At 37.5% G+C, this 10,905-nt stretch overlaps 1 protein-coding gene across 1 annotated transcript in view; it reads right to left on the bottom strand.

Moving 5' to 3' along the window:
* DIAPH2 (diaphanous related formin 2) overlaps positions 1-10,905 on the bottom strand; it is a 206,860-nt gene that overhangs the window by 115,515 nt on the left and 80,440 nt on the right. Inside the window, exon 23 of the mRNA XM_088527588.1 lies at positions 10,441-10,570. Within this exon, the coding sequence (XP_088383714.1) occupies positions 10,441-10,570 (130 nt within the window). The remainder of the gene's footprint in view (positions 1-10,440; positions 10,571-10,905) is intronic.

A 10,905-nucleotide genomic window follows, 5' to 3' on the forward strand; every position in this document is an offset into this window, starting at 1 on the left:
GGAGCAAAGGAAATAGGCAGCTACACAAGCTTCCATGACTCTCAGACAAGTCCACTCTTGCTGCAGGGGCACGAGCTGCAGGAACAAGGAAGTTTGCCTGTCCTCCCTCAATGTCTCCTCCTGCTGCCACCCTTGGACAGAACATCAGGTTACACGGTCTCGCATTCCTGCCAGGAAACACGCCGAAAAGGAGGCAGCAAGAGGCCTCAGCCTGTTACGAACTGCTGCACACGCTGGCCCATTATTTAGCATTAAGAAAAAAAGACGGTGATTGAAAACTGCTGCAACTCCAAAACTGAATGAAATAGAGCATCACTAAAAAACCATATGTATAACACAAGCACCTTTACTAGTAAGTATTTATGAGATGGGAGGAAAAAAATCAGCATTAGAAATGAAACACATTTACTTCCTGAAGCCAAAGAAATGTCATGCACAATTACTAGTAGCAAAAGACTTGTATTAGGAGAACACGAAGTTCTGGAGATGCAAGCACAGGCAGGTTCTTTTTCATGTCAGTGGAGGGCTAACATGATCACCTAGATAGATCAGCATTCCCTTTGCAAAAATACTGGGTGAAGCTCTGTTCACCATACTTGAGCAAATTTGTAACTGATTAGTTGTTTAGTCTTTTATTAGGAAAAATAAAGATCCACAGTCATGTAACAAGGTGCAGTGCCATCTCATTAAGTGACTTTTTTCATTTTACTCTTTTCCCTTTATTCATTCCTCCTGTGTAAAAAATAAAAATAAAAATAAATAAAATCCCAGTCACCTATTTCAGAGAAAGCAATTGCACAGACTGTACTCCCAGAAAGGTTCAATGACTGGAGCAAATGCAACAAGCCATTAATCTCATGTTCATGTCAAATGCCACTGCAAATGCCATTGTCAAATGCCAGCCACCAAAAAGCCACGCTAAACACTTCATATCCACAGCAATACAGTCATAGCAGCAGAGAACAAATGAAGCCTTAATGCTGTCCAATATAATGTTGGGGGCAGACTAGTAGGTTTCTTCTATAAAAAGAATGGAAATTACTCCAATTAGGTGTAGCATCTCTTGCAACACAGATTTTAATCAGGCCTTCTGACCATAAGGTCATGTCCAAGAAGCAGGTTCTGATGCAATCCAAAAATTCTAAAGACATAGATAGGAATTATGATCATTGAGCACCTCACCATGTTGCCATATTATATTGAAATACTATATAGATACACATATATACATAACTGACATGCTGTAATTAGTTATTCCTAAAAGAAAGAAATCTTTCTTAACACAGTTATACTGTTTATAGAAGACAAACAATGATCATTCACACTGTTGCACTTTGCTACAAATAAACTATTGTGCTACAAGCTACCTCAAACATTAAATCAATCATTCTCTGGTCATAATTCCTTGTGAATGCCAGAGGGCGGGGGGGGGGGGGGGGGGAAAGTATTGGAGATGCCACATGCTTTATTTATTTATTTAATAAAAAACAGAGCTTCACTACACACTAAGGCAATAGATTATTGTAATAGATCTAGTACAAACTTCAGCAGAAAAAATAACTACATATTTAAATATCTTGCCAAGGCAGGATGTTGAACTTCAGCATATTAAGTTTTCAAGAGGCTACATGAACACATCCATCCTCGAGAGAGAGAGAGGATGGATGGGACAAATCCTTAAAATGGCTTCCAAGGCTGCTACTTCTAAAGAAAAAACTCCCCTCAGTTCATATAAACATCATGCGTATTTTTAAAATATACTTGGGCAAAAATAAAGAACAACTTTTGAGAAGCACATTCTCAGACTATCAGCTGAAGAACATCACAGCAAAACTCCAAATAAGAAATTATTATCAGTTCATAACTCAAATAAATGGTCATAATGGGTTAAAATAAATAAATAAATAAGCAGACTCAGAAATGCTCCAAACACTATAAGCAGCTATTTATCCATCTTAGCATTGGGAGAGCAGGGGTATGGCCTAAGTATCCTAAATAACTAAATCACAATCGCGTCTTCCAAAAAACCTAGGTTTTCTGATACAGACTATTCATGCTTAACAAACAGTGCATTACAAGTTATATATTTTCATTTCCTGTAATTTTTCACTTTTGCTCCCCTTCCTCTGTATATTTTGAAATTTTAGGAAAAACACTAAGTCTCTCCCAAAAGTAATGGGTTATTTAAATATCAGGATGATGCACTATACACAGAGATGTATCATCATCTTCTACTTAGTTATGTATTATTATCTTTAAAGAAGAAAAAAAAAAGAAAAACGTTAAGCACGGGTGTGTTTTGGTCCTTGTCTCACCAGGTTTCATTCACTAGCAGGCTCCCTGCATCTCAACACAAACCTGCACGCTAACGGCAGGCAGCAGCACAACTGCTGCTTTCAGAATTTTAGACCTTTTCTCCCCTACGAATCATCTCTCTCCAGCAAATGCACAGCAATTATTTGGTGCACATTTATTGAACCTCATCATTTTAAGTGCTGTCCTTTCAAGTTATAATATCCATTTTAGAAACATCAAGCAGTATCTAAACAAAACCAGAACAAAATCCTAAAAGAAGTTTCTTGTTATACTCTTTTTTTTAAGGTCTTAAGGCTTTCGGAATCTATATTTCAGGAAATACACCTTCACAAAAAGTAGAACTTTAATATGCAACAATCCCTTACTCTTAACAAGAGCTTTCTCACTAACTAATTCTTTCTAAAGTCTTAAGATGAACATATGAAATAGCACAGGTTTCTATTGTGATCCTTTACAATTAGGAAGAAAAAAGCAGTTTAAAATGACATTCAAGTGTTGTTCAGAGTAACACTTCTGTTTAGCAGGCAAGGTTTCGGCGGTCTTCCCACCAAAACTGTGGAATAATTCTCAGAGAAGGGAATAAGAGGGATAAAGACACTGGTAAGCAAAGAAACCAAACTACGCTCATCCAGTTTACATGAGAGTTAAGATTCTCTGTCCACAGGCACGAGTTACACTAATATAAACATATCCATTCTATGGGTCACGCTAAACTTATATTTCAGATTAGCGCAGACAAAGTAATTGTGCATTGATTCCACTGGCCAGGCCATTTGCCAGCAGAGATGGAAGGCAATTTTAAGATAAGAGCAAGTCCAGCCCTAAGTAGCTCCTGGCGTCTCTGGAGCTTAATGAGACACTCAATCTAAGACATACGTTATCTGACAGTGTGAGGGGTGGTTAATGAGGTGGGTACGTGCAGGGGCTCTGGATTGCAACCGTGTTCTCAGCGTGCTGAGAAGGGAACAGGAAGTCGCCATCCGCTAGGACAGAAAGATCCGGCTCTACCAAAGGCACAACAGGGTGACCGCGGAGCCTCAGGATGGCAGCTGTGCTCCAGACCTAACGGCAGCACGGAAACATTCACAAACGCTCATGGCGTTTTCACATGTCACTACCTTACCACTGAAAGACATCAGATGTATCTGAAACAATTAAGGAAATGACACACGGCTTTTGATGCTTATTTGGAAAGGACTAAACCACACAAGTTAAGCTTTACTTCCAACTATGAAAAGATTCTCAGCCATCTCAAAAGATTCAATAACAGCAATCCAAAACGACTAAAGTAAAGTGTAACACGCACTCAAATGCAAACACCAATAACAAGCTTGCCTTGACAGTACACAGTAAAAAAAGGAATAATAATAATAATAAAAGAAAGTCTGATAAGTCTAAAACCAGAAACATTATAGGCAGCATGTCTTTTTTTTCTTCTTCTGGAGTTGATGAAATTCCAACATCCATAATCCTGAGACAGCAAAGTTTGTACAGGTAACTTCTGTCTAGTGTGACAATATACATACACAGAGCTTCACTCTGGTTCAGAAAATTATTTTCCACACCCCTCTTACAGGCTGGAAATGCTCCAACAATTACCTACATGTCAACACCTGCAAACATGTCAGAAAGTTCAACACCACCAATTAGATAATTGTCCATAAAGGACAAATCACTTCTAAGGCATGAACTAGATAATTACCGTTATCATAAGACAACTTACTGACCCCTTAAAAATCAGTCACGAATAGAATCACTGGAAACCAAAAATGTTTTACCGCTAATGCTATTGACATGAAACAGTTTTTTATATTTATATATAAATATATATATATAAACTGTATATATATAAAACTGTGTATGTATGTGAGCATATATATATATGTATGTATGTATATATAATCATATGAGGGGATGAGGAAATCCCCTGCTTGCTTTGGACAGGTCCAAACTGTTCCAGCTCTGCAGTGACTCAAAACTATTGGCCTCTTAATGTCACATTAACTGGTAGTAAAAGTCCTTTTTGGGGAGGTGGAGGGGTGGGGAAGGGATAAGAAAGGGAGAGAAAACAAACAAACACACATCCCTTAAGATTCCTTCTTTTTGTATTCTGACCATTGATATTTTTGTTTTTACTACCTAGCAGACTTTACATATAACTTTTCAACACCACTTCTCTAGGAATAAATTGTAAAAAATCATATGTTGGAGAACACAAGTTATGACATGGCTCATTATTACGAATGATATCTTAATTTCAGAAACTTCAACCAGGAGCATTAGATGTTATTACTGAGAAGAGCGTCACCTGGAGCAGCATTCTTCTGGCAAGAATGATAGTTTCTCTGGGCACTCCACTCTACTTCAAAAGCAATTATATGCATCTTTCAAGATCTCAAAGGCTGAATTAATTTTGTAAGCAAAGCTTATCTTTATAAATTGAGTACCCAATAAAGGAGCATACTAAAGCCAAAACTTCCTGACAAAGGTGGAAAGTTAAATTTTAAGTGAGCCAAGTGCCTGGAATGGGTCAACTTTTATGTTCTATTTACTCCATTCATTTTTATAAGTGCTGAACACACTAGTTCGGCTCTGTTACTTTTAAAATCCCCTTCTTCCCACTGCCCCTGTTTCCCCACAGTCAAGCTTTGCTTGCTCTGTGTTATTGGTAATTGACCTGCACATACTGTAATTCACTGGGAAGCACCTGGTATGCACATCCAGGGATGGATGTGCACTGGAGATATTTAAAACTCAACTGAACAAGGCCCTGAGCAATCTGAGCTAATATGATCGGACCTCCTTTGCACATGGGCTTGGACTAGATGGTCTCCAGATATGCCTTCTAACCTGTATTTTTCTGAAATTCTATAAAAAGAAACTTGAATTTTTATCACTTGGCAGCTGCAAAATACTTGAACACTCTGATGCCAACATGATTAGCTTCCCTCAGAAATCTGAACAACCATTATTTTACTTAACAGCTAACACAGATTAGAAGACAACAGCTAAAGAAAATCTTGAAACCCGCACAGATCACAAAAACAAACCTCAAAAATTTAGTAAACAATTTTGCAGAGCACAATCCAACCCAGAATGCTGCCATCTCTCATCAAAGCTCTTTCAGAAATTCCACCTCGAAACCACAACACAAAGCCAATCTGTGAGGTTTTGCTTCTCTACCTTCTTTACTCCTGTCTCAGTAATGAGTGAGAAAATTCTTGCTGAAACACTTTTAGTAAGGTAATGCATAAGCTGCTGTCAATATAGTTATGAAATATGCAGATAAAGGAGTGTTACTAGAAGAAAAAATCCCTATGGCATTTGATGTACCTAATGTTTGTATATTTGCCGTGTTCAGAAAGATACATTACGAGTTTCTGACATTTCAATATTGCACTTTATGCGACAGAAGAATGATGGAAGTCGCTGTACAGTGACTGGCTTCTGAATATGGTGCAGGGTGCCAGTTTTCAGATTCTGTTATGGAGGGAGCAGTCACAGATGTAGGCATTAAGTTTCACATGCCAGAAGGCATCATCTATTTCATAGCCACTAATGTGCCAGATTGGGCAAAATCTGTTTCAGCAATTTAAACTGCACAAGGTGCAAAATACTGCAGACTTTCTTTGTAAAAACACAGCTTCTTACTGCAAAGGCCCAGAACGTCTCCACGTAACCAAAAAATGACTGCTACTTATGAATATATTCTAAACCGCAGTATTTAAAAAGAAGAATGAACAAAATGTTCTAAGATATTTCTCACGCTCTAAAATTATTGCATTAAGTCAGAGTGAAATACCTGTGCAGAATTTGTGAACTATTTTCCTACACTACTAATAATATGCTAAATACATACAACCTTGTATTCCACAGTACTTCTGATTACTCATGTCCTTTCTAGAAAGAAGCCTCAACTGTCAGAAACATGTTTGCAGAATAAAGAAATAAATTTTCCATTTCTCACAAGAGCAAGAAATCTGTGGTGCTTATTAGCCCTGCCCGTTCCCCTAAGCAGACATAATTCATCTCCCCCAAGGCATCTTTCACTTCTACTTTGAATGTTCCTTTAATAATAAATAAACAAACAAATGGCAGCGGTATCTTTATATTGGGCAGAGAATATGTAACGTTCTGATGAAAACTCTCGTGCCTTCTCAACATCTTTATTATTTCTATTCCTCCATTTGGAATTAAACTGTTCTCAGGAGCCCAACATGACTGGTCAGCTAAGCCCAAAGCTCCAAGTGCCACATGCTGCCTACATGGATCAGCAATCATGTTACCTTCTCTAAAAACCAAGGCACTTTGCACAGTGTCAGAAGGGGAGTTACAGACAGCAGGATTCCAGATCCAGCTCTCTCTGAAGCAGGAAAACAGCAGCTCAAATATTTCACCTGACTTGACTCAGCATAGCGAGGCAGCTTCAGCTGTACAGAAGCCCCATAGAATTTACCATGCACTGTAACGTAAGTGTGTTGAGAATCAGTAAATCTGGGAGGAGTGGGACATTGTAAGAAGTGGGAGAGAATAAATAAAAAAAAGGCTCCTCATTGACTTATAACACCCTGACTCTCATTACATTATCAAGGTATAGGCATTAGACATGACGAATTAATAACGCTGATCGTATTGGAGAAATTGATTTTGTATATTTATATTTTCATATTCATATGATCATAAAAACAGAAAATAGTTGGATTTTACATTTAAGATGATTATAAACAGAATTCTTTTTAAGGAGAAACCCTCAGATGTACCCTGTATCTGAATGTCTAGACATTCAGGGGGGTGTTTTAAACGTGTTTCCTACTTCCTCTGCATGATTCAGGCACAGCAAGCGCATGTCTTTTATGAACATAGGTTGACTTTTTATTAAACTACTCAACTGCTGGATCCTGTAGAATCTAATACTGTTTTTTCCAATGTACATAAATTGGAATCAATGAATTCCCATTTCAACAGTAACATCTCTGTCATTACGATCAGACCATCTTAACTTTTCTTCCTTGAGGTTTTTCAATGCCCCATGTTCCTGAAGACACAAACAGTCCACCAACCTGGGGCACATGCTACACCCATGAGTGAAAATTCTGAAAATGGCTGTTTTAATATGCTGTGCACAACACTGATCTGAGTAGCAGGGGTAAAAAGGCTACAAAGTCCTATATTTCTTTTAGGCAGTCATGAAAAAGTGAAAGTTCAGATCCTGAAAAGATTAGAACTGCAAAAAAATAAATAAAATTTCAGAAGATAAGCCCTTGCTAGCAATTAATAAATGCACTTGTGAATCTGCCTAGTAGAGACAGCCAATTCACGCTCACTTTTTTCCTGGTATCTACTTTTTAATCTGCTGCCATCAGGAGACAGCAAGCACTTATTCTATCAAATATTATTCCACTGTGCTGTGCAGGCACAAAGAAATCTGTCAGCAGCTTTGTGCCCCTGAAAGCTATTTGTTGTCTTTGTTTGTTTGTTTCGTTCTCTTCCACAATTCCTTGCATTTTCAAAAAAAGCCCTCCGGCTAAGATGATGATGAACCCTCCTACACTATAACTGTCCACCCGGAGTAAAACTCAGTTTTCAACATTAAACTTTTGAGTTTTCAACATGAAACTTTTTCTTCAGGCTATCAAGTCTATATCCACTGAAATATCTTCATAAGGATGCATGTGCTCTCTACCAAGATCTGACTAGGATTTATTTTAAATACATACCCTATGTTTAAGCCATCAGTTGTGACCTATAGGTATGCTTATTTTAAAGTTTGAAATTTTTAAATTAGTATTATAAAATAAATGATTAACGACTCTCCTCCTCTTCTCATTTCTTTTGCAATGTCTAGATCTTATGCAATGTCTAGATCGTTTCACAATCAAGGGAGTTGATTGAAATATCTGCTCTGAGGAACTTTTTCACTGCAGGGCTTTACCTAAAAACCCCAGGCTCCCTAGTGGATTGAGGAAGGTACCTTCTTGTTTGTTTCGGCTTTGTTTGACTACTACCTGCAGAAAAAGATGCAAAAATTTAAGGCTCTCCAAATTAAAATCTACAACATGGTAAGGAGCAGATCCTAAGAAGAGAAGAAAGGTAAAGGAAGCAAGGTTAAAAAGTAAAGTAAAGGCTTGGCATGGTTTCAACCACAAGAGGAACAGCAGGAAAGCATGTGAGTTTGGGAGCAGGGGAGTGAACACCCCTTGCATTAGAGGATCTGAGTTTGGCAGTCATTTGATTTTATTGGTTTTCCTCTCATAGAGTCTGTTTCTTGGAGTAGGAAAGAGCGGTTTTCCAATAATCTCCTCACAGTTAATGAGTTTGATCTTTGCTTACGCTTTCCAGAGTAAAACTGTTTCCCAATTTATTTTTACTTTTCATAAACCTTTCCGTTCATCTTCCAACCTTAAAAAGATCAAGAGATTTTATTATACCTAATATCAGATTATTGAAGATTTTAGTACATGCATGGGCAGTTCACCTAATCCCATTGACCTTTTCATATTAAAATCCAGTTTTACGTTTTATCTGTTTGTTAAAAAAAAAAAAAAAAACACCTCATACATCCTTTGTTTAGATCCTTGTTCTTTATTCTTACATGAAAATTAAAGCAAAACAAGACCTTTTATTTATACAGGACTTAAGTATATGCCAAGGATTTAGGAGGAAAAAAAATGTTATAGAATTCTGTATTCAGCATTTTACCTATAGTTCAAATTACGTGGCTACCTTCTGCCTAAAAAGTAGTAAACATCTCAAGTAGCCAGTGTTGACTGTTTTGCTCATATTTTATTATTTAAAATTCACATGCAGATATTATTGGCCAATAGATTGCTTTTTCAAACATATCTAAAAAGTGACTGCCATGTAGCCATTGCCTGCAGCTATTTTTTTTCCATTTTTTTCAGCTTTATGCATTACAAATCAATTTCAAGGCTTATACAGAAAAGAAACATGGAGAGCAACTTGAAAAGTTTTAAAAAAATATATATTCATATACATAATGACACAGTTAATCATATCTGTAATTTGAATAAGCAGAATATAAAAAAAGCAAGGAGTTCTGGGAGCAACCAAAGTCCTGGAGGAAGACAGAGTTCTCCCCTCAGCAGGCCTGGTTTTAGCAAAGAAGAGCCCAAGAAGACACACGGACAGAGAAAGCAATGGTCTAACTGAAATGAGTATGGTCCTCAATAGCTAGTCTGTGCATTTAAAGATAATGGACTGCTGATAACTCTAAGGAAGGAGGAGTAGAATAAAAGGCAAATCAGGGCATGAGGGAGAGACCCAGAGGTGAATAAACCTCTGCAAAAGAGGAACTGGATAGAGCTCTGCATAGGCACCTACTTGTCTTTTCACCTTCATGGTCTTGTACTCTGGAATGGCCACTTACAACAACAGTCTGTTGGATTCATCTTCATCAACTGCTATCACACAGTCTTGGTGAGCGTGGGAGAGAAGCAAAATACCCGTCTTGCAAAATCTCACAGGTCAGTTGTAAAAGCCAGAAATTAAGCTAAAGGACAGCGCAACCAGTCGCTTCCTCACAGGGGAGGCTATTTAAACAACTTTCTCCCTCCACACAGCACGGGCTTTTTAGAGGCTGCTGCACAAGAAAATCTCTCTGGCAGGGCAGACCGTGATTTGTTCTGACCTTAATATTAGGAAAGCTGAGCACTTCCCCGACTTGGGAGGCAGGAACGACTGCATAAACTGAAGAGCTCTACCACAGTGTGGTCTTGCTTGGCAATACAAGCTTAGCTAATTTTCACAAAAAGTTCAAACTCTCCTTTTTAACAAAAGATTGAAAAGAAACAACCCAAGGCATTGATAAACATCAACGTAATATTGTTAATAAAGAAAAAAAAAATCTCTCATCTGAAGTTGTAAGGACTTCACTGAGATGTATTTTACTATTTTCACAGTCCACTTCAAACGAAGAGTGATTACTTTATTAATGATTTTCCCCTTCACATTTTCTCAGGTCAATAAATACCAGAAAAGTAAGAAGCCACCTGTATTATTAATGCATACACGTTACATAATCCTACAGTTTCTAAAGAACTGTATGAAGTGTTTCGTGTCAAAGCAAGCAAGTATTCCCTTTAGGTGCCTTATCTATTTGCTTACCTTTACTTGCACTCTCAACATGCCCCAATTCATCTGGGAATTTTAAAATGTCTCGATAATTCTCCTCACAGATCTCTACCAGAAAATGCAATAGAGTTGTTTTTTGATCCGATGACTTCGTATCTCTAATCTAGAAAAATGAACAGAGGGGAAAACAAAGAAAAATCAATTAAGCCTTTAAAAAAAAAAATCTGCCAAACACATTTAAATTCAATGCATTAACAAAAAAATAACCTATAATGGCTTACTAAAACTGAAGCAAATTATTTCAAAATTCCCATTTCTACAATTCCTTGTAATTTTCAAGAGTACAAGAGAAGTTAACTGTGTTCTTCAGAGGAATTTATTCTGAGAAAGCTGAAATAAAATTACAGCTGTGAGCAGATGGAATAAAAAGAGCCAACTCCTACTACGCCACCACTGCCAAGCTGGTGAAGAAATTGCTCTAAACTGCTGCAACTGGGC

The sequence above is a fragment of the Tinamus guttatus genome, unplaced genomic scaffold (assembly GCF_059628265.1).
Source record: "Tinamus guttatus ecotype Peru unplaced genomic scaffold, ASM5962826v1 Tinamus_guttatus_pri_ptg000287l, whole genome shotgun sequence".
Taxonomy (NCBI): domain Eukaryota; kingdom Metazoa; phylum Chordata; class Aves; order Tinamiformes; family Tinamidae; genus Tinamus; species Tinamus guttatus.